The sequence below is a fragment of the Aulonocara sp. 'chitande type north' Nkhata Bay genome, linkage group LG6 (genome assembly GCF_057382095.1).
Source record: "Aulonocara sp. 'chitande type north' Nkhata Bay isolate Kocher_YH1m ecotype deep benthic linkage group LG6, A_spYH_male_GT1.1, whole genome shotgun sequence".
Lineage (NCBI taxonomy): Eukaryota > Metazoa > Chordata > Actinopteri > Cichliformes > Cichlidae > Aulonocara > Aulonocara sp. 'chitande type north' Nkhata Bay.
In genome coordinates, this window is record NC_141349.1 from 11061338 (window position 1) to 11085807 (window position 24470).

At 41.1% G+C, this 24470-nt stretch overlaps 1 protein-coding gene and 1 pseudogene across 1 annotated transcript; both read left to right on the forward strand.

The window, feature by feature from the left end:
- Nucleotides 1–6997: 6997 nt before the first annotated feature.
- On the forward strand, nucleotides 6998–9723 carry LOC147327290 (uncharacterized). Its single transcript, XM_086297506.1, has 2 exons — nucleotides 6998–7144; nucleotides 8582–9723. Exons 1-2 carry the CDS (start codon nucleotides 7093–7095, stop codon nucleotides 9535–9537), a joined length of 1008 nt encoding a protein of 335 aa, XP_086153632.1. The 5' UTR covers nucleotides 6998–7092; the 3' UTR covers nucleotides 9538–9723.
- Nucleotides 9724–22664: 12941 nt separating this feature from the next.
- Nucleotides 22665–24255, forward strand: LOC147327291 (ras-related C3 botulinum toxin substrate 2-like; annotated as a pseudogene).
- The last annotated feature ends 215 nt before the right edge of the window (nucleotides 24256–24470 follow it).

Here is a 24470-nt window from a genome sequence, read left to right on the forward strand (position 1 = left end):
CAGTCAAGTAAAACCTGGTGAAAGCGCAATTCTAAGACTCTGGTCGTTGCTTAAGTGTATAGATAAAAAATCTTTTTTTCATACATTATTTTCTTACTATATTAGTATAATCACCAAATCGATCATTTCATATTTATCTCCTGAAACGATCTACATTAACTTTTTATCCCTAGAAATGTGTTTCCAGAGTCCCAGGTTTAGTGACTTCCTGTCCACCATCACATTAGCTGAGTAGTTGTCAAATTTGAGGGGAGCAGAGAAGATCAGACACCAGTCAGCAGGTCAGAGGCCATCTCTCATTTCACAAATCAATCACTTGATTTATAAATGGAACAAACACCCCATCAGACCAGGTAATGACCCATTATGAGACAACAGCCGTCTGAGAGGAGATGTTCTGTATCACAAAACATGGGAAACAAACAAACTCTAGGCATTCTGAAATATATAAAGCTCAACAAAAAAACAAAACCATATCAGATCCTGATGTAATTCATTTTGTTGTTGTCTTTATTAGTCATTTAAAAAGAGGTCTAGAAAAAGTGTCCAGGAAGAGATTCTACTATTTATGCAGCACTGCCCCCGTGTGGCCACAAAGACACACAACAGCTTCATTTCTCAGCCTGTTGCCTTCTTTTTCCTTCATGATGTAAACAGTGAATGAACTGAAAGAAGTCAACCCATAAACTGTTAAACTGATACAACAGTCATGATGATTATGTAACAAGTTGTAGTTGACTTTCTGGTGGTGGTTTTGGTATACAATTTAAAAGCCATTTTCTTTTATAAATACACCATACACTTTGTTCTTGACCATTTCTTTTCCTCATATCCTTAATGGACAGTGGAGGAACACTACATCTAGCTTCTGTTTAACATTTATCCAGGCGCCCCCACACTGTACCTCTACAGAAACCAAGGGAGAGAGACAGACACACAAAGATTTCCACTTGAATCTTGATCTCAAAATAGAAAAAGTTTTATCACAAAATAATTACAAGAGCTCAGCCAGGTGAGATATAGCAGAACCATCAATTCAGAGTCTGACAGTAAGGGTGAAGACGAGCCTGACTGTTGGTCTGCTCCAAAACAAGCCCATAAGCAAGCTTTGAAATAATATGTTACAAAATTGTGAAACTGCGACATGAAATTTGATTTGAAAATGAAATTCATCCTGATCAGGAGCTGTTATGATCTAAATGGTGTTCTAGATCCAGTAAGCATTCGTTCAACTTGTATGCAGCAAAATTAAAAATAAGTTACCACAAGTTGTTTTTTAATTTGGTAAATAATTGATAAAATGTTAAAAGTACTGGTTGTGTTTGACCTCATCACCAGGATGAGTTGGAAATACTTCAAATTCCCTCAGGTGGCCTTTTGCTGGTTGGATTGCCACTACAGTCTGTAAACTGTGGAGATAATTTTGTGAGCTCATTGGATGAGCAGTTTCTGAAATACTCAGACCAGCCCATCTGGCACCAACAACCACGCAATCTCTTTCCCCCATTCTGATACTTGCTTTGACCTTCAGCAGGTCATCATGAACATGTCTGTATGCTTAAATACTTTAATTTGCTGACGTCTGATTGGTTCACTAGACATTTGTGTTTAACGAGCAGGTGAACAGGTGTACCTGGCAAAGTGTGTGTAACCCTCAGTGTTACTGACATGTTCCACACTGATGCACAACAATACTCTGTGCCCCACACTGTTTTATTAAGTATGTCTAATCACTGTGGACATTACATGTACCTTCTTAGAGGAGAGGTCAAAGGTCAGTTACCTTTATAGGTTCCTGCTATATGTTGTGACATATACACAGCACAGTTGTAGGAATGATAGTTTCTAGATTAAGTTGATAAAGTTGACCTTGAAGACCACAAGTTTGAATGGATTGTTAACATGACCCCACTCTACAGCACTGCAACATTTTAACATGAGTTATTTAAGACTTTCCAGGTATCCTGGTTACAGAAAAAGATTGATGAGCAGAAAAAAAGAAACAAACTTTAATTGTTTCTGATTAGAAGCTGTACAATCCGGACTGACTTTAACAAATGTGCTATAGGCTCAGCTGGAAAATAGTGAGCTTTACAAGACTGATTTTGTTCCAAAGGCTTTCACAGACCTCAACCAATCCTAAGGCTAATTAGCACGGCTAGAATTTTAAAAACATTTGTTAAATGTTGTCATTGCTAACATATACCTGTTTTAGAGCATGCTGAGTAGCGAGAATGCAAAGTTATTGTTACCTCTAAAAAAAAAAGTGAAGATGTGATATTAGCATGTACGGAGCCCCTCTGATGACATGGTCCAAAAAATAAATAAATTGTGGCCACAAAATACTACTTCGTGGCCACGAAATGGGTATAACGTGCGCACGAAATGCTTATTTGTGAGCACGAAACACTTGACCAATAACCGTGATCCTTCCCAGGCCCTTGCAGTTGGTTGACAATAGAATCTATCCCAACGTCCGGGTCGTACTTACGTCTGCAATGCAACTGGGCTCTTAATATCCTGTTTAACTGTCTCTCCATAATAATGGTTCCTTTCAGTGCCAGGCTTTTCAAAATGCATGTGTAGCTCATTCCCAGCCTAAAATTGTCAGGGATCTGGGTCTGAGGGACCTAGACCTATTATTGTGTATTGTTTACTCCACTGTAAATAAACGCATTTTGGGTCCTCCTTCCCCACACACCCAAGGTCTGCCACGCAGACCATGACAAAAATAAAACTCAATCATACTGTCTCTGGCCATGTTGTACAGGTTTAGCCTACTCTTATGCTTATGTCTCTACACAGCTGTCCAATGTATCAATATGATGTGCGCACGTCATCTATTTGTTGCCACAAATGCGTAATTCGTTGCCACGTTATACCCAATTCGTGCCCACAAATTAGCATTTCGTGCGCACGTTATTTCGTGCCCTCGAAATAGTATTTTGTGGCCACAAATAAGTATTTCGTGGGCACTTATACTATTTCGAGGGCAGGAAGTAGTATTTTGTCGCCACAATCTATTTATTTTTTGGAGGATGTCATCAGAGGGGCTCCGTAAGCATGAGCTATATAGTATCTCCAAGAGAAAAGCGATCAGCTGATCATTGATCAGTTTCATGATTTAAGTAGCAACAGGAGAGAGAGGGAGAGAGAATGGGAGAAGAAGAGGCAGCTGGCCACGTAAAGACACAGAAGAACTCCAGCTTTGTGTATTTTTTTTCCATTCAAGCTGAAGTCCGGGACAAATCGGGTTCCTTTTCAATACGAAGCGCGGCCGGTCCAGCGGCCACCACGGGTCTCTCCTCCTCCTTCCTCCCCTTTCCCTCATCCACCTGCTGTACTCAAAATTTGTACTCAAGTACAAGTACTGTTACACTGCTTAAATTGTACTCAATTACAAGTAAAAGGTACTGGTGTTAAAAAATACTTGAGTAAAAGTACAAAGTACTCTTCTCAAAAACTACTCAGAGTATTAATTACTTTTTAACAGACTGATGTTTTATTCTGTCGTCAATAGCAGGCATTCAACTCGATTCACCAGTATAAATATTTATGTTCAAAGCACATTTCTCAGATGAACAAGGTATAGAAAGGTAACTTGTTTTGTAAATAAATGTAGATATAAAAGAAGGAATTTTGTTTGTTAAAACAATGACAAATATGTTTCTGAACATGCGTAGAACCATTTAAACTTTTCCCCATACACTGAACAACAGGCAGGTGAGTGTCTTAAACTCTTAGCATTTCTGTCACACTTGAACCTTTTGTTCAGTTTCAGCAAGAGCTGGTTTTCTAAATTAACAGAGGCAATCCAACTTGGTTTGGCTGTGAAGAGTAGACCAGCACAGCTAAAAAGTCGTTCACACACAGCAGAAGCAGGCAGAGCTGTGTTCAGTTTAAGAGAGAGGTTTTTGATACCTGAGAAGGAGTGCAGCAGCTCCATGGTGTCTGTGGCACAAGCAAGGTAACCATCAAGCTCAACTGCACTTTGCAGCCTTCTGGAGATTGGTCTGGAGAAGAATTCATCTTCATCAGATGACTCTCTTTGCTGATCCTCACTCTCATGCTCTGTCGTTTCAAGATGTTGTTTGATGTATGTCAAGGCTGTAATTGTAAGTAGATAACACAATTTTGTTATTTAAATTTCAGTGATTATTCCTGAACACAAATTTAAAAACGGCAAATTCTCAAAAAGGATTGTTTAGTATTCAGGACAGACCATCAATAGCTTACAATGTATTAGGTGAAATACTCACTTAAGCATGTGTTCAAATGTAAAAATACACAAAAATGGGATCACATGAATCCTTACCAGCCTCTGTTACATCTGCTCTGTCAGTCCAGGAAGTCTTGAACTTGGGTAAGAGGACTGCAGCTGCAGCCAACTCTGGATCCTCCATCATCGCTCCAAAACGCTTTTGAAGGCCATTTTGCAGGGCTCTGATAAGATAAGATAAGATAAGATAAGATAAGATAAGATAAGATAAGATAAGATAAGATAACCTTTATTAGTCCCACATGTGGGAAATTTGTTTTGTCACAGCAGGAAGTGGACAGTGCAAAAGTTATGACGCAAAAATTAGAATACAATAAGAATAAATACAGTACACAGCTGTACAGAATAGAATAAAATAATATACTATATACAGTAGAATAAAATAGAATAAAAATATACAATAAGATAAAAATAGAATACGAATGCTATATACAACTGAGTAAAATACAACGATGCCAGAAGAGATTATTGCACTTAGTGTTATTGCACATGTGTGGATGTGTGTGTTTGTTCAGTTAAAGTCTTTGTTGTGGAGTCTGACAGCAGTGGGGAGGAAAGACCTGCGAAATCTCTCCGTCCCACACCGTGGGTGCCGCAGTCTCCCACTGAAGGAGCTGCTCAGTGCTGTCACAGTCTGCTGCATGGGGTGGGAGACGTTGTCCAACAGGGATGACAGCTTAGCCGCCATTCTCCTGTCACTCACCACCTCCACTGGGTCCAGAGGGCATCCTAGAACAGAGCTGGCCCTTCGGATCACCCTGATGAGTGGCACACATGTCTTGCTTGATGTCTCCAGCCTGCTAAGTTTGGACAGTAGTTGTTGGATTACTGGCAGGAGCCATCCCATAAAGGAAGTGGACTCAGACTGAAGAATGTTTGAAGCTTTCACCAGTGGCTTCATGGTGGTACAGTACTCCCTAAGGAATGCAACTTCTGCAGGACTCAACCTGTAAGACACAACAACAAAACCCACCATGACTATAATAGGGATCTTCTGATTTAATATTAAGAGTCTGCTCACGTTTTTAACCATCCATTAAGGAAAATTCACAAAATTTGCAACCATATTGGTAGGTGTCCAATTTTACTCACATTTTCACCTTGAACTCCTCACAAATGCTCCTGATGGCATCTTCCCCCTTCTCATCAATGATGCGTATTATCCTTTCAATGGCAAGGTAGGTTGAATTCCACTTTGTTGCATTGGGACGAATGATCTGTAGTTCACACTTGTCCTCTACCACTTCATTAGCCAAATGAGTTTTGTTCCAAATGGCCTGGCATTTTGCAAAGCTTGCACGGGAGAGCCTCTTGTAGGTTTCATTCATGCTCTCTGCTAGGGCAGCATCAGATGTTGCCACAAGGTTTAGCAGGTGACATGCACATCGCTGATGAGGCGGGAGTTGATACTCCAAACCAGAGTCTTCATCAAGAATTGCACTTGCCTCATGGTAGTCAATATGGTCAGTCAGGTCAATAGTTTCTGGGTCTGCTTCATCTTCAGCTTCATCTGCATCATTTTGTGCCCCAAACATGTGGAAGGCCTTGACAAAGTTGGATCCACTATCAGTTGTGGTTCTTACAACTTTGCCTCTAATCTTGTATTGGCAATGGATATCATCAAGCGCACCAGCAAGCATGTCAAATGTGTGAGACCCTCTCAATCTTTTGCATGCTGGTGCTGCAGATCTTCTTTCCAGGGACTCTTCCTCCAATGGCATGTGACTACAAATTTAATTTATTGTAATGACGGTGGTTATCCAAATAATAAGCTAAAACATTCCTACGAATTTAGCTCAATTATGCACACACACGCACATTAGCTAGCTCCGTCTTATTTTAATATCAGGCTAACCAATGGCGGTGACAATATCTTAGCCAAACTAATAACCTTAACACACATGAAAAATAAGAAGGCAATATTGTACACGTATAGTTGTAAAACCTCTTACCTCAATGTGTTTTTTTAAGATTTGACGCTGAAGTCTTGTAAGCTGAAATGACTGTAGAGGTCAAACAAAGTTTGCACTGCATCTGGACGCTGTCTCCTTTTCTCCCTCTGCACATGAAAAATTCCTCCAGGTATGGCCACGGGCACGCGTCCTCCGTCTTTTCTACGTCGTTTTCATGGTTGACAGTGTTGTCCTCTGTCTCCATTTTGGCTTCTTTGTCTCCAAATCTTCCGTCTATAAAGTAGTTTGTACTCCACCATGTAGCACCTCCAGACACCTGTGCCTGCTGCTGCAGCAGAGTTTATCTTTGCTTATGTCTTAAATTGGCCGGTCGGGATTGCACGGCCTTATTGGCTGCAAAAATGCAGACGAAAGGTTTGAATATTAATTCAAATTGTGGGCGTACTCAGTAGTACTCAGTAGATTACATGGTGTAAGTTGTACTCAAGTATGAGTAAAATTACACACTTGAAAAATTACTCATAAAAGTACAAGTACCCAAAAAAATCTACTTAATTACAGTAACGTGAGTATTTGTAATTCATTACTTCCACCCTGACAGTAAATGACCATAAATTAACTGTAATTACACTGTGGTGAGCTCCATTCCTATAGTTCTATCACGTGCACCTGTACACGTTGACAACCGTAACCATGGCCGCCGAGGGTATATAAATGCTGCACAAGGTTCCAAACGTCCGTTTACACTTGCTCGTGGACTTGTTTCGACCTGCTCCAACCTCAGCCTGTGGAAAGCTAAGTTTTGCAAACCATTTTACTAAAAGCGGATATAACTTGAACGCATAACAAGTACTTCATCTGTGGATCGTTTGTACTTGTTTTTGTTTTTCAAGTTTGAAGATGGCTCGCCGTGGACCCGGACTCCCCGACTGTCACCTGGACTTCGCTGCAGGTATGTTTGAAAATTTCTTTAAATGTAAATTACTGTAATAATTTAACAAGTTCCAGTGTGAATATCAAGTTTTAACGTGATCAAATATGTGTATTCAAGATTGTTTCCGTAAATTGTTTGTATGTTTTAAATTTTCCGGGAGAGGTGTAGAAATTATTAACGACTGGTGTATGAATATGAAAAAAAGGTGTTACTTTGATTTGAAGGCTTCAAATTTGACACTTTTCTTTAAAATGAAATGGTTAAAAATAGCTTAATGGACTAAAATTTGTAAAATGCCCAAAAATCAGTTTCTGTGGTAACGGCATCTTCAAGATGTCATGGCCTCAGAACACGCAGGCGTAAACACACAGATCCAGGTCCCCTCCTGACATCCTTTTCTTCTCCGGATCAAAGGCTTTATTGACATAAACTATATTTTTTCTCTGCTGCAAAACACAAAGATAAAAAAATACAAATAAAATAATATCAAAAGAATATGAAAACAGTAGTAATAATGGCATTAAGACCTATCTTATGTTACGGTAATGCTTTTAACCTTATTAGATAGCAGAGAGAGATATTGTACACAGGGATATTTACACAGGGATAGCATGTTTACCACAGATTAGATGTACCTGTCCTTATGGCAGATACAGTCCTTGTGCACATTTCTAAAAATGTGGATTCTGAGTTAAGAGTTTCTGTTTGTTTGTTTGTTTGTTTGCTTGTTTGTTTGTTTGTTTTTCACTTGACCATCATTTTCAGACATACCTGCAGAGCTTTGTGTGTGCAATTCTTGCCAACTCTTGCCAAGAAGGTTGTGTTTTTATTTAAAAAAAAAAAAATATATATATATATATATATATATATATATATATATATATATATATATATATATATATATATATATATATATATATATTTAGGACATGCAATTGGTACATGTGGTCTAAATGTTACATTATGGTTTGCATCCACATATTTAACCTATGAGCTTTTTTCAAAATGTGTGACATCGTGAATTGTAAATAAAACAGGAGAATGAGCTGCATGGTTAGTTATAAATGTACTGTAGTATATTTATATAATAAGTTACTCATGTCCGGCTATTTACAAATCAATACCTATTATCCATTACCTATTCCAACATAGTGTTTGCATAAAGGCTTACAAGGAACAAATAAAACAAATTGAATGTACACAAAATACAGTGACATTTATAGTGTCAATATAGTGTCACCTTAAAAGTACACAGAGTGAGCTGCCTTGGTGGAGGTTTGGTGGTCTTCTATTAAAAAACTTGACTTAAAGATTGAACAAGTAGAAGTGTCATTCAGTCTGACATAAAATGCTTTTCTCTCATCCTCTGCTCAAACTAACAGATGTAGGTCTGTTGCTTTAACACTGGGTGTCTATTACATTCCTAATGTTATTTTAAAAATTGTTTCCTCACAGGGCGTCTTGACTATGTGGTTGAACGCCCTGCAGAAGAAGGCCTTCCTGAAGTCATCAGGATCCTGGATGACAGTCTCCAGAGCACCACCTCTTCTGGTGAAGCTCAGGACACTGATACCCAGCGTATCAGCGAAGGTGAGTATGGTGAGTATTTTATCCCTCTCTCACCCTCACCCTCTTCTGATGAAGCACCAGATGCTGATGTCGGTGAACAGCAAGGTGAGTATGGTGAGTACCCCCCCTACCTACCTGTAGACGATGAAGAGTTTAGTGAACAGACTGACAATTCATCTGACTGGAACGACTCAGAAGAGTGGGGGGATTGGCTTAGCGATGACTCTGGGTATGACACCATGGATGAGAGAGATGATTCCCCTCTCATCCGGGAGCACCCTCCAGAGCCGTTTTGGCACGATTGGCAACGTCCTATTGCTCCAGGTGCTGCCCCCATCGCCATGCCGCCTTTCGGCCAGGCCAATGCCCCACTCTTCCCTCGAGTTGTTGCCCCAGTTGGTGATCCGCCAGCTGCTCCTCCCTCAGCTGCTCCCTCAGCTGCTCCCTCTGCTGCTCCCTCTGCTGCTCCCTCTGCTGCTCCTCCCTCAGCTGCTCCCTCTGCTGCTCCTTCCTCAGCTGCTCCCTCTGCTGCTTCTTCCTCAGCTGCTCCTTCCTCAGTTGCTCTCTCTGCTGCTCCCTCTGCTGCTCCTTCCTCAGCTGCTCCCTCTGCTGCTCCTTCTTCAGCTGCTCCCTCTGCTGCTCCTTCCTCAGCTGATCTCTCTGCTGCTCCTTCCTCAGAAAAGAGAAGCAGAGAAGACATCTGCACCGAAGAGGTAAGTGCAAAGAGGTGCAAGGTGAGTGACCAGTTTGATGCCCCTTCAACATCCTCAGGTAGTTTTGGAGTCAGACGTTTCTGGGAGAGGCCTTTTAACCTTTCCATGGATGACAGTGACTCTGATTAGTTTATGTTAGAATGTGTTTTTAAACTTTGTTTTTACAGATATAAGAACATGTGACTCGCACATGTGAAATGTATTGCTTTTTTTGTTGATATGTGACATTAATATTAATATTACATTGTGAATTAAAGGTAGTTTTTTAGTTGTTATTACTTCCAGTTACGTCCAAGATGGAGCAAACACCCCACCCAGAAGACAGCGTTACCCCAACCAACCCGATGAGAAGGATGGATGACCAAGTGAAAAACGGGAGAGTGGTGCTGTGTTCCAACTATGTAAGTTATCACCTCACATTGACAACAAACTGTATTGAAGACAAAATTCTTCCAATAGTTGGTATAAATCATCATCCTATGTCAGCAGCACTGTAGGTTTAGCTTTATTTATATTTTTCATGTGTATACGTTGGGTTTAAAATTGCTTTTTAACAACATACTGCAGCTACCAACAATGAAAATGCTGTTTTGTGTTAAAATGACGTCTTTCTTGTGTTATTACTTTGCAGGGCAGCTGAGAGTGGACAGAGCTGCACAGAGGACCAAAGATCCACTCTCAGCACTTCATACCTGACTGGCCACAGCACCAACCCTCCTCACCCTGGGTGAGGAGGGTCCTGACCCCGCCTGCACAGAGGGAGTTGTGAACATGCACTTCTGTGTTGGTGGGTTTAGGATCCTCCTCACACTCACACTGATGAAGACTGTCACTGGAAGATGTCTCCATTGCATCAGCAGGACGTAAGCATTTGTAAAATATTACAGTTTGTGATGTTTTGTACATATTTTTATTGCATCATTTAAAACTATGAGATATAAAATAAACCAATTTTCATAACATTTTCTGTGTATTTAGTTGTTTTCTTAATAAGTTATTTGGAACATCATTGCAACCTGTCAGCTTTTTATTGAGGATTTAGAAAGTTGCTGGTGGCCCGAGTGTGTAGAGTGGGGTGTTGTTTTTGTCACATGGTGAAAGTGACCTCATGGGGAGCAAAGAGAACAACTGAACAATTTGGGGATTCACAGACTTTCGTAATCGCTAAAAACAATTAATAAAAATTGTTCTGTGTGAACTAAAAGCTCAAATATAAACCATCCTGACACTGACACAAATGATCTGCTGTTTATAAGCAGGACAGTGTTTTCATGAGCCTGGATGAAGCTAATTTGCATGAGTTTAACCTGCTGGTCAAAAACTTGCATGACTCTGATATCACTCCAACTTTCTTCTGTTTATTTATTCATTTTTGCTAATTGTAGTAGATTAATATGTTCACCAACTGATTGTTGGCCTGAATGTTTGAATGTTTGCAGTTTCAGGTCCTACTGATCAGTTTTAAGTACTGTAGAAAGTGAGCAGCAATTGAATCAAGTCCTGGGATGAAATGGGACAAAAGGGTAATGTGACAGCCACATTAGTTCCCTTCCCTCGTTTAACAATGTGTAAGCAGACTGCTTTAACCTGCAATTTACTGCATGTTGTTAGGCTGCATGGTACAACCACAGTCTGCTAACCACCCGTGGTGATCGAAGGTTTTGAGGTCTTGCTTGAGCTACTGATGAAGTTTTATCAAAGCTTGTTAAGTTTCCCAACCACATTTTATCCTGATGGTCCAAGGCTTACATCTTTATGCTCACAGACGTACTTCTGTAATTAATCAGTGACCGATTTATTACTTTAAGTTACAGTGTGAGGGGCATTAATGAACATAAATCAGATTTAACTGGATTATGTGTTTAGGTCAAGAGACACAGACCTTCATCTTTAAGAGGCTCTTCTTGAATATCTAATCACGATGTTTGCCATGCAAGTACACTGGACGGTTGTTTTTAACACAATCATTTGAAGATTCTGATGAAATGAAGTATTGTTTCAATGAGTTGTGGCACCATTCTTGCTTTAGCAGTGAAAGGAGTCAGGTAGGGCTCCATCAGGAAGAGGGCCCCAGAGGTCCTATCCCCCCGCCCACTTCCCTGGGGCTTGAACATCAGTGGATTTCCACTTAAGCAAAGCCTCATCAAGTTCCTGCAAACAGCACCATACACACACTATCATGTACAGAGTGTGGATGCTGTGTCTAAGACCACGATCAATGTGTTTCCACCATCTGGTGCAAGCTTTATCTGTCTCACTGTGTTCTCCTAAAGGCCAAGACAGCAGGACAGTGAAATCAATCTCACTTATAGGTGCCAGAAATCAGAGGATGTGAGATGGTGGTAATCAGGTTATGCATTTGTTGTCTTCTCAGCAGGTGGGAAACATCTCTCTTTATTTGTTTATGTACATGTGTATCAGAAATCTATTTTCCTGTACAGCTCAGGATTAAGGAACAATGTTGATCTAATCTAATGAAGATCAGTGAAAATACTGACATTAGTGACGTTAACCCTTGACTAAGAGTTTCTTAGTCAATTGTTAATGGGAAACACATTTCCACACCACCATCTTCTAAGCTGTGATGCTACATGTGCAGCAGCAAACGTCCAATTAGTACCGATCAGAAGGTTGGAGGTTCGATCGCTGCCTGATCTGATCTGTATCTCAAAGTATCCTTGGACACGATACTGAACCCCAAACTGCTCTTTCACGTGTCCATCAGAGTATGAATGTTAGATAGAAAGAACTTAGGTACAGAAAAGTGCTTGTATGAATGGGTGAATGAGGTGTATAAAGTACTTTGAGTGCTTGAGTAGAAAAGTGCTATTTAAGAACAAGGATGTGCAAGAATTTGCTAGACACGCTCTTCTTTTTCCAAAACTAAAAATGTTATTTCAAATTTGGCAGCCTGTGTGTCAAAGAGACTGAAGAGTAACTAAAGGGCAAAGTCCAGGAATACAGCCAAACTCAGGAGATCAGTTAGGAGCACAACTGAGCAAAGGTGATTCAAAAAAATGGAGAGAAACTCTGCCATGCAGTGCCATGCTGAGCAGACTGGTTTACAGCCACAAGAGAGACTCAGTGTTCACAGATCATAAAATCTTCAGGGAGCAAAGCTCTCAGAGAAGCTATAATGCAATCCACAGATAGAATACAGTCAATAAGCTCCAAGTGAAATGTTAAACAGTGCATGGATAGCTTTTTGTTCAGCTTTTTCTTCGTATCCTTTTTCCCCCTTTCTAAAGTCTCTTCAGAGGCTTTGCAATTTGTCAAACAGCAGCTGGTAAAAAGGCTTTTGCAGTGAGGCAGTGAGCCTGTTCAAACCAGATTATGCTTGATTTGATGACTGCAGAGAACTTGGGGCTGACAGCTCAGATTAGGATCGGTTCTCCCTTGAAAAGGCATTAGTGTGTTCTGTCATGGCAGGATTTCTGTTCAATGTGCAGGTAGATTGAAATCAACGGGCACCAAAGACACCCAAACCTGAGGGATCATTACGTGACACCCAAAGCATCTGAGCAGTCTTATTCCTTCATCTGTACCAAATTACTCAGATTCACAGACGTCGTGCACAGCAGACCTGCAATACAACAATGAATAACAGGAGTTACGCCTGCGTTTGACAGGTCAAAATGTCACAGGGAGCAGTTCAGTTAAGTTTCATTCCCCTCCAGAAATCACTTCATGCATGATTATCAGGAACCTTTGAGTAATGACAGCACTTAAGTGAGTGTTTCCTTACCATATTCCACTTTGTCACCAAGTTTTAGGATGAGAATGTTTTTTTTCTACTTTATTTTTTTTTATATCGTTGTTATTATTTCTGTTGTAATTTGTGTTTGTTTTTTGTTTGTTTGTTCAGTTTTTCAGCCTTGTTGCATTTTTTTCTATTTCCGTTGTGTTTTATTCAACTTCTGTTACATTTTGCAGGATTTTGCAGCTTTTTCTATTGACGGGTGTTTTCTTCAGGGACACCATATTATCATTATCTTTAAAACTGCATTTGAAACTTAATGCTGAGTTTTTACTTTCTGCAGTTGAAGTTATCTAAAGAAACTGTGTGTGGGTGCAGCTGAAAAAACGTCTTTTGGCAAATAAAACAGAAATTCTGAAATCCTCTACTGCTTATATCAAAGAGAATAAAAGAAACCAAAGCTAAACTCTAAAAGATTATTTATTTCAGCTTGTTTACAGTTATCCACACCTCACAGCTTTTTATGGGTTGATAGTTTTCCTGATCCAATCTGCATACTCAGGATCACAGAGGTCCATGAAGGCAGCCGGTGCTCTGCATACAAAGTCTGGATCTCCCACAAAAGAAGAGACCCCATAAATCCTGCCATTATGAACCACTCCTCCACCAGAGTCTCCCTGCAAGACAGAAATACAGTTTCCCAGTTTTATAAAATCTTTCTGTATTTTGAATGTTTAATAAATGCAGCTGTGAGCTGAGGGATCATGCAAACTCACTCGACATATATCTTTCCCAGGACTTTGTCCACAGAACCAGTGCTGATAGCTCCTGACTCGGTGGACCTCGGGGAATTATTTCTGTAAAATATCATTGAGCTCTGTACAGCTGACAACCTCAGTCTCTGCACAGTGAAGAGAGGGTGATTCACCAGGTTCTAGAAATAAAGGGACAATTAGTTCAGCTTAAAGCACTTTTTAAAAAATGATGCAGATTTGTATTTTATGCAGAAATGCAGAAAGAAATAAAATGGTCTGAGCTCACAGGAAAAGCTTGTTTTTGCTTTGAACACATTAGAAATGAAGAAAAATACAATTTCAGTACAAATATCTGCAACATCTCTTTACTAATAAAGTAACAGTTTGGATGGTTTGTTTTCTTTTTTCTTAATACAACAAATTTGTTAAAAATCATCTTCCTTCTTTTCTCATTAGCTAGTCCAGTGGTGGCACCATAACCTGCGACCTCAACTCTGGAATGACACAAGAAGTGTCTGGACACTTTTCTCTCCTTTTTTTGTCAGTTACATACAAATACATATATTGATTGTTTTGCACGTTAACTTTGAAATGTTGCCCTGAGGCCTGTACTATGAAGCAGGATCTCATCTCTCCAGGTAACTTCAGAGTTCTATATGAAGGATTTTGACTTCTTACCAGAGAAAATTGTAAGAGTAACCCTGACCTGCTGTTATATTAGTTATGTCCTTTATAGAGTTTTAGTCACCACTTTATCATCACGCACCACACCTGGCTAGCATGCTTGCACTGTGCTTGCTCAGCGCATTGGGACACCATTCAAGCTCACTGCAGCACATGCTACTTCCTGTTTTAAAGGGCCTTGTAGCAGCCCTTGTTACATGCGTGGGCACGGAGCGTGAAGCAGAAAGCACAGCTTAATAGAGAAGTTGATATACCCGGCGGCGTGACACTGACTGGTGTTTTACGTTTTCTCAAGCCAGCTAACGCAAAGTAAGCCAAGCCTTGTTGAATTTTCTTTGTACTATATCCCTCTGGTTAAGTTCAAGCTTAGAGATCATTTGTCCAGAAAAGCAGCATCACCATTCCTGGAAGATCCCTTGAAACTTTCAACTTTAGACCCTCCTACTGTACTACATGGACAGTGGGAGGGGCTAAAATTCTTCAATAGCATTTTTTCGTAGACATTTTTCAGTTTGCAGCCTATGTTTAAATTCTGTTGTTATATTAAGTTTTATTTTCTCTTAAACTAATAAACAGCAGAAAGTTTGCAGCTGACAGAATAAAAGCTGAAACTGTCTTTCAAACATTAATTAAATGAAATACTTAATTATCCATCCATCAGATTCTCCTGTGTAATGATAGGTCGTGATGTCAGTCAGGATTTTTGCTGTCTTTTTTTTTTTTTTTTTTTTGCCTGTCCCATTTGGTTCTTTAGCCATCAGAATTGTTGTCTGAAGACCAACAAGGATACCCAATGGATTTACTTTGCCAAATGGATCATCGTGGCATTGCCGTATTGGTCCATTTGGTCGATCTTTGTTTTTATTATTTATTATATTTTATTTTCAGATTTTACAGACGGGACAGACATGAGTGAGGGATAGGAAAGGAAGAAAGAAAGAGGAAGGAAAGGAGAAACAGAAGGGGAGAGGGACAGTGAGAAAGGGGGGGGAGAAAAAAAATCTCCTGGATCACCTGTTGAGAGAAAAATAGAAAACAAGCAAAAAAAACAAAGCAACATACTAAACACAACACCATCGCATTAATCTAGCTAAGTGTAAACAGCAGTAAATACTAAATATTCAATGTTGTTGTGCAGCACGCAGGACAGATGTGCTTCGAAGTAGCGGCCAAGAAAGGTGTAATTTGGGTCTACGAGCAGTGAACACCCGTGTACATACCTGTGTGGATCAGCGCGCTTGTATTCCAAAGGTTTCTCCATGTAACGATCTGCTAGGGAGTGTGGGGGGGCCACAGCCCCGTCCTCCAGGGTGTGAAGCGGGTATGGAGGAGGTCAAAACTCCAGACATCCAGAGGCCCCCAGAACACAAGAGACCATGGAAGACCAACAGAGGGGCAGCCGCGCCACTGTTCCAGTAAGAGCTGAGGAGAGTCCCAGATGAGGGTTCACTCAGCAGCCGCGGAGCAGAAGCCAGGGGGAGTTGCAGTGACGCGCCCATGAGCTCCGCCGGCCCCCAGCTGCGCCTGAGTGACCGAGCCCCAGGCCGAGAGGCCGGGGGCACCCCACCTCCGAAGGGGCCCGAGCGAGCCCCAGGCTCCAGGCCCCGATAAGCGGCCACCAAGGAGTGAGCCGGTGTGTACCTGGACACCCACCCCCAGACACAAAGAACCACCAACGCACCGACACCTGAGGGAGTCCGCCACCGGCAGGGGAAGTGGTGGTGGGTGGAGATAGGCCTCCAAATCTTGGAGGGCCTGAGGTGTCCCCAGAGAGGTGGCGTCTGATACCCAACCTGACATATAGACACAGACATACAGGCACACACAGACACAAACATCCATTCCCACCCTCATGCTCTCATGTGCACTTACTCCACACTCAACCAACGTGGAGACAGACATAAAGAGACGCTGTACACACGATCACACTCCCCAAGCGTACTCTACAAACCGGGTCTAGGTACCCTTGCCCCTGGAGGGGGGAATTGCACCCAGACCCAGGTGGTGTTACCCTTTTCCCTGCGGTGGGGAGAGGCAGACCACCCCGACTCCGTAGCAGCAGGGAGGCCCCACACTCCAGACCGCAGTCGGACGGCCAACTTCTCCTAGCCCTCCCGCTCCAGCAGGCCGCAGAGAACGGGGGTGGGAGAAGACTCCAAACCTCCCTCCACCCGCTCATTGTAGTGTTGATGCATGTGTGTTCTAAGGTGCAATTAAAACCCAGGAGGGCATAGAGCTACCTGCCAAGGATAAGCAGGTAAGCGCATAGTCTCTCCTGATAGTCTTATTGAACAAAGCATCTGAAGTTCTTGCACATTCATATAGTGCTTTTACTACTAAGCAATTTTCCACTCACACACACACACACACACACACACACACACACACACACACACACACACACACACACACACACACACACACACACACAACACTGGTTTTTCTGCAGCAGCTGTTACTTTCAGTCTGTATTATGCATTTAAACCCTTCATATTTTTCTAATATTACAGTTTTATCTTCCTTTTTAAAACCTGCATTGCCAGTATAGTTTATCCACATCCATTAGGATTGAAAGCCCTGGTTAACTTGATAACCAGGGCTTTCAATTGATAAGCAGCTTCCTGTGAGTACTTATCCTGATTCCCACTGTTGGGATAAGATAAAGGAAATATATTCTACATATGCTGAACTCACTTCACAGCACAGAGCTCAGGTCAAGAAGAAACTTTAAGAAAAAAAACTTCAAAGCAAGAAACTTTGAGCCACAGGAACATCAAAGTATCATTTGAATCTAAAACTGAAGTTAGCACGACGTATCAGTATCTGTCAGAACACATGAACCTGAAGCAGAAACATCCACAACTCACAGTCAGGTAGTTTTATAGGATGGACATCAGAGCTGCTAGTAGCTGCAGCAGCATGATGTCATGAACTCTGCCTGTGCTGGTGTCTTTGTCTGTATAGATCTCAGCTTCTGCTGTTATCTGCACTTCTTGTTCCGGACCCCCTTGATGCACACTTAGATTTGCAAACATGGTCCTGCATGTGCACAGCAAACATAAAACATGATTACTGATGGTCACCATATTTTATTTCTCATCTTGTCTGAATGTATTTTACTTTTTACTGAATAGCAAAAACATGGCTACTAGACATTCCTTGGGTTAACAAGTTTTAGTTGCTGCTCTGGTCTCCTCACCCTCCTGGCTTCAGACGGTGAGCTGCAGAATCCAGCGGTCGCTGATCAAAGAGCCTCCACACAAGCTGGAAGGTCCATGTGGATAAACTGCTCTGAGCTGTACATGATACTGTCGCTCACATTCATCACCTCCAATGACTCTCTTTTGCAGAGCGACCTCTGTGTTCGCCGTCACACCTGAAAGAGGAATCCCCCGCCCACCAGGTCACTGCCAGTTTTTCTTTGTACCTGTAAAATATCTGCTCTCAGAAGTAAGGCAGAAACACACAGTGAGGACCAGAGCCATTAAATATAGATACTGTAGCTGAGCACTCGCTGATACAGAGAAAAGAGAAAAGGGCACCACACATAGTGTTGCTGCCATTCACTCTCTAATGACTGCATTTCAGTTTGAATATTGGACACTGCATAGTCACATAGTGTCATTATGAAGCTTTATGAACTGCAAAGCTGCAAAGCTCCACACATTTATGCAAAGTTACTTATCGTCTCTTTTTGCTTTTGGCTTTCATAAAGTTACAGAAGGGAAATGAAGGTAAAATGTTTCTATAGAGAAAGTGCTTCACAATAATAATCAATAAAAATAAATACAAACATTAAAAGACAATAATAATATCCACTACCTAAAATTAAGCCTGTACAAATAAGTAGAGCTGCTCTTTCAAATGTTCAGACCGCAGAGATCAAATGTAATATTAGTGCATTCCATAGATTATCAGCCAACAGCCTTGAAGACACACTTAGTCTCTTTTAGTTTTCAGCCTAGAACGAGGAACCACCAGCAGGTTTCTGTCAGAAGACCTCAGTGACCTGCACCTTATAGATGGAAGCAAATGAAGTTTGATCTCAGCTTCATGCTCTTGTTCTGCTCGTGCTCTGATTTGAATTACATGTTCTACACACTTCACTGTATCTCACTGTCAGTTTGTCAATTTGTGACATTAATTCAGAGGAATGTGGTGTAAACCAATGATTTATAAACCTAAAACAGCTCATGATCACTAACCAATGCTAACTTTGAGAAGCAATGCAGAACATATTGTGCCCTCTGTGTGGCTAATGGAGCTCTTAAGAGTAGAAGAGCAAAACAAAAGAAAAAAAAAACCTCGCTCACGAGTCTGCGACTGCGTGCTGACAGAGAGCGAGTGGGTTACCTCTGTGTGACTTCAAGCAGCAGAGGGTAAGGCTCTGACTGTGGTCTGCATATATGTGCCGAGCAGCAATTCAGAATACCCACCGTGCACAGTTTCTGTGAGGTTTGGCATAACTCGATGCATTGAATCATTTTCATATTATACAGACAGAATTATGCAGTAAGAACCTGCAGTTAAATATAGAAACTGTTGTTGAATACTCACTGATACACAGAGGCAAGAGAAGAGGCAGCAGACACAGTGTTCCTGCCATTCACCCTCTAACAACTGCCTTTCTGTTGAGCAAACACTTTGGCGACAGTGGGAAGGAAAAACTCCCTTTTAACAGGAAGAAACCTCCAGCAGAACCAGGCTCAGGGAGGGGCGGGGCCATCTGCTGGGACCGGTTGGGGTGAGAGAAGGAAGACAGGATAAAGACATGCTGTGGAAGAGAGACAGATTAATAACAAGTATGATTCAGTGCAGAGAGGTCTATTAACACATAGTGAGTGAGAAAGGTGACTGAAGAAGAAATACTCAGTGCATCATGGGAATCCCCCAGCAGCCCACCGCATTGCAGCATAACTAAGGAAGGATTCAGGGTCACCTGGTCCAGCCCTAATTATATATTTTGGAAAGTTTTAAGCCTAATCTTAAAAGTAGAGATAGTGTCTGTCCAAACAGGAAGCTGGTTCCACAGAAGAGGGGCCTGAAAATTGAAGGCTGTCCCTCGTATTCTACTTCTAAATACTCTAGGAACAACAAGTAAGCCTGCAGTGTGAGAGTGAAGTGCTCTAATAGGGTGATATGGTACTACAAGGCTTTTCAGGGAGTTTTTAGGACATCCTGATAATAATGAATTACAGTAGTCCAACCTGGAAGTAATAACTGCAGCTTCACTCTGAGACAGGATATTTCTAATTTTAGAGATGTTGCTCAAATCGAGGAAAGCAGTCTTACATAGTTGTTTAATATGTGCATTGAAGGACATGTCCTCGTCAAAATTCACTCCAAGGTTCCTCACAGTGTTACTGGAGGCCAAGGTAACGCCATCCAGAGTAAGAATCTGGTTAGATGCCATATTTCTAAGATTTTAAGGGCCGAGTACAATAACCTCAGTTTTATCTGAATTTAAAAGCAGAAATTAGAGGTCATCCAGGTCTTTATGGCTTTGAGACATTCATGTAGTTTAACTAATTGGTCTGTGTTATTTGGCTTAGCTAAGCTAAGGTAGCAAATTCCTAAAAATACAGAGAGTGAATACAAGAGAGTGTGCTTCGGATGAAGCAAGTGAAGATTAAACTATGAAATAAGAAGTTATCTATAAGTTTTTAGTTATTTCGGCTATCCAGATAAGCTACACAAAAACACAACCATGTGTTGGAACAGGAAGTGATAGGAGGTGAGAAAAATAACCTTAGGACAGGTGAGATTGGTCAATGGTAGAGCTATTTTTCTGAAATTACACACGTTAGTAACGTGTGTAATTTCAGAAAAATAAAATAAAAATAAAAATAAATAAAATAAAAATAAAAAATAAATAAAAATAGGAAGACACAGTGCTGGTTCAACAAGACAAAGTGGACAAGTTTACAACACCATTCAACGCAACACCACACAAAGTTGTAAGCAGAACTGGAAACCAAGTCATTATTGAATCACCAACAGGAGCTCGCTATCACCGGAATACCACACATGTGAAGAAATACGAGACAAATGAGACCAGAGAAGGACACTATGACACAATACCTGAAAGGGAGGAAGGTGAAACACCCACAAAGACTGACACCTTCACTCCAACACCACAAGAGGGCTCCCAGGGGCCAGAGAGACCAAGTAGATCACAGAGGGCTAAAAAGATACCCGAGAGGTTTCGTGATTTTGTGGTGAAATGAACTATAATATGTTAAGGTGAAGAGGTAACTTACATTTGGCAAGTTTCAAGTTCATATGTGTATTTCGACATGTATATATTGAAAAAAGAAAGGTACCATGTGTGGTGAGACATTTAGATTATATAATTGTTAGAAAGTAAGACAAGAAGAATGTTCAATGTTGGGGGAAAAAAAGACATCAAAGTTATTACAACTAAAGTTTGAATCTAAGGAAAAGGGGGGTGTCATGTATTGATATGGCTATGTCTTAATGTGATGACCTTTGAACCGTATGTGGTTGTCCGAAGGAAGCCCCGTTAAGTGGCTAGTTGTAAGATGGACAGTGTTCAATAAAGCAACATAAAGACCGTGCTTTATGTCCTGATTCAATTCAGAGTGCTCTGCCTAATTTAGTAATAAGGTGGGCACACAACAAGTGGGCTTGACTTTTGCGCCTATTGGCTGATCGTTTACTATCGACTAGTTTTCCTGGATACCTGCTCCGCGGACGGCTGCCACAGGTAGCAAAAACGTGCTAGGTCAAAGGTCAGGGAGGATGGCGGACTGGTGTGAACTTCAGTCAATTCTGCTCATTTTAGCAGATCAGATAGAGAGGGTAGATACATTTACCTGTAGATACTGTTTTGAGTCGTTTAGATGATGTTTCTGAAATGCTTGGGATGATAATTGCTCTTCAAGATGTTAGCATCGATGACAGCATTGTGAAAGTTTAAGATCAATTCAGCACCGTGTTCGTTTGGAATACGCCGAGGAAGAACAGTCTTCAAATGTTGGTCGTCCACGTCTTGAAATCCCGGCTGCAGCACTCAGGACTTTAGTGCTGTCCTGGATAACCATCGGGGTAATTGCCGATATGTTTTCTGTGTCTCCGAGCACAATTAGGAGGAGAATGACGGAGGAAGGTCTAAGGTAAGTTTATGCTGTAATTTAACACCTGTGTGAGTCTGTACACAGCATTATTTAGATGTTGACCTTAATTATGACGTTTGATATTGAAATATTATCGCTTACTTTTTTATTGTGAATGTCTAAAATAAGCGGGGCAGCTACGGCTAGTATAATAACTATACTAACTATATTATATATGTCAAAAAATACACTCTGTTAATATCACTAATGGCACAGGAGGATGAGTGTACTTAAGTAGTATTTGCACAGACCTAATGGAAAAGCAGAGTGTGCCATGGTTAGCAGGTGTTTCTACATTTTGGGAGAAAAACAGCAATCAGACTGCGTGAATGTTGTTCTTCCAGCAATCTGAACTCTTAACTCTATAAATATGTTTAAACAACAAACAGAATCACGTATATCCTCCCTAACCACCAGCAGGATCTCAGATAGTGTTGACTGTTTGTCATAGTTGTTCTATGTTTGACAGTTAACGTTATTTCAGTAACTTTTCTATTTCAGGAAATCCATCCATCTTTTTAACTACTGGGTCATTAAGGAGGCTGAAGCCCATCCCAGCTGTCATTAGGCAAAGGGCGGGGTAGACCTCGGACAGGCCATAAAACAGGATTAATCTGGTACACTAGTCTCTTTCTTTCTGTAAAAAAAACATCTGTGTCTGCAAACATTTGTGTTATCAGTTTCATTTGAGCCTGAATACATTTGAATACGAATATGAAATTTCTCAAGTTTTTAAAAATGAGAAATTAAACTGTTATTCTACTATGAGACCACACGGGGGCAGCCCTGCCTTATTATGTATTATTCTCTCTTACTAGACATGGTTAGGATGGCTTTTGTGTCAAACTAACCAAAGTAATGTTGTTGGTTAATGTTTTTGTGAACAGTGGTATTTCAAGTATGGTCCTGTTTTTTTCTCCATTACAGGAGTTTCACTGGTTAAACAATCAGTGAATTGAAAGATTGTTGAATGAATGAATAACCAATGAAATGAAAGGTTGCCTATGACTTGTTGGCTGATCGCTGACCTTCTCTACTCTCCCCACAGATTCGACAAATATTCAGCTAATGTGATGGTGGACAGCAAGCCGGTCAACCTGGGCCTCTGGGATACAGCTGGACAGGAAGATTATGACAGGCTCCGCCCACTGTCCTAGCCACAGACGGTACAGAATCACACATACACACACAGGCACACACAGTAACTAATGGACATAAAGTTACAGAGACAGAACTTGTATAACATGTCAGCTAATTAAAACTGCAGCAGCTATTCTAATTCTTTGTCTCCTTGTCTCTCCATCCAGGATGTTTTCCTAATCTGCTTCTCCCTGGTTAGCCCGGCATCCTATGAGAACGTCAGAGCTAAGGTGAGTTTTGGCTGTTTTTTATGAGGCCTGTCTCTCAGCTGCCGAGGAACAAAATGTAAAAAAGAACAAACAGAACAAAAGCAGGAATTTATTATAGAGAAAAAAAATAGGTACTTGGATTACAAAATGGAAAAAAAGCCTAAACAGGTCTAATAATTGATGTGAATGAATGATTGATGCTGTGGGTGAAAGTTGGATGATGTATTTCTCTCATCTTTAATAGCTACAGCATATCTTTTGTTTTTCATGCCTTCATCCACCTTTCTGTAACACCTGGCATCAGAGCTTCATCTCCCTCCACCTTTGATTCTGTTTTTTGCCTCTAACACGTTCCTTGATTTTGCGTGTTCCCCTTTCTTGCCTCTTATTTAGTTTTCCTTTACTCTGTATTCTGCCAGTGGTACCCTGAGGTCCGTCACCACTGCCCCTCCACACCCATCATCCTGGTTGGCACTAAGCTGGATCTGAGGGATGAAAAGGATACCATTGAGAAACTGAAGGACAAGAAGCTGGCGCCTATCACCTATCCACAGGGCCTAGCTCTGGCTAAGGAGATAGGTCAGTCACTCTTACTTTATTTGCTTGAAAAGCACTTTAAGATTTGAAGCTCTCCTCACCAGTGAAGATATGAAACTAGCAGATGAAGATGCTAGAGAACTTTGTAGCCTGACTGCCTCTGCAAATTTTTGTTATTCCCCTCATTTCCTGGCATCACAGTAAAAGTATAGTAGCTGTAGTTGACTATAGTGTTCTTTGAAAGTTGAACTTATTCTTCTCCACTACCAGCAAACCTTTCTTCTCTTACTTTGTCTTTGTAGTTCTTTCTCTTCTTTTATTAACATATATGTGTCTTCGCATGTATAGATGCAGTCAAATACCTGGAGTGCTCAGCCTTGACCCAGCGTGGTCTGAAGACTGTGTTTGATGAGGCCATTCGTGCCGTCCTCTGCCCTCAGCCCGCCAAGGTCAAGAAGAAGCCCTGCTCGCTGCTGTAAACGGTACGACTGAATAAAACACAGAGGAAGAGGAGGAAGAGAGATTAGACGTTTGAGAGAAGAGAGAAACAAAGTGAACTCGCTCATTAAATCAACACATAAAGTAGAGTAGAGGTTTGAGGGCTTCTTTTCTTTTCTTTGAACATAAGTCTGAAGCTATTCAATCAAGCCTTTTATTTGTCACATGCAATGTTTACATCTGCAGTGAAATTGGACCCCCCCGAACATACATACGTATCAGCTCCAGCCTTGAGACCACAGCTGACACCGATACGGTAGCTGCATGAAATGATGGTGGTTTTCCTTTAGTGCGAACAACTGCATGTCAATTTCACAGTTGGTCTAACAGTCCGTCACTGGTCTCTCAGTCTCCCGTTGGAGAGCTTCTCTGAGATGTTATCAATCTTGTGCTCAGAGAGCAGAGA

Bases quoted from the DNA above. Each gene is read 5' to 3' on its own strand.
- LOC147327290 (XM_086297506.1), top strand. From the start codon at position 7,093: ATGGCTCGCCGTGGACCCGGACTCCCCGACTGTCACCTGGACTTCGCT. The intron at 7,145-8,581 runs GTATGTTTGAAA...GTTTCCTCACAG, and splicing joins TCACCTGGACTTCGCTGCAG to GGCGTCTTGACTATGTGGTT.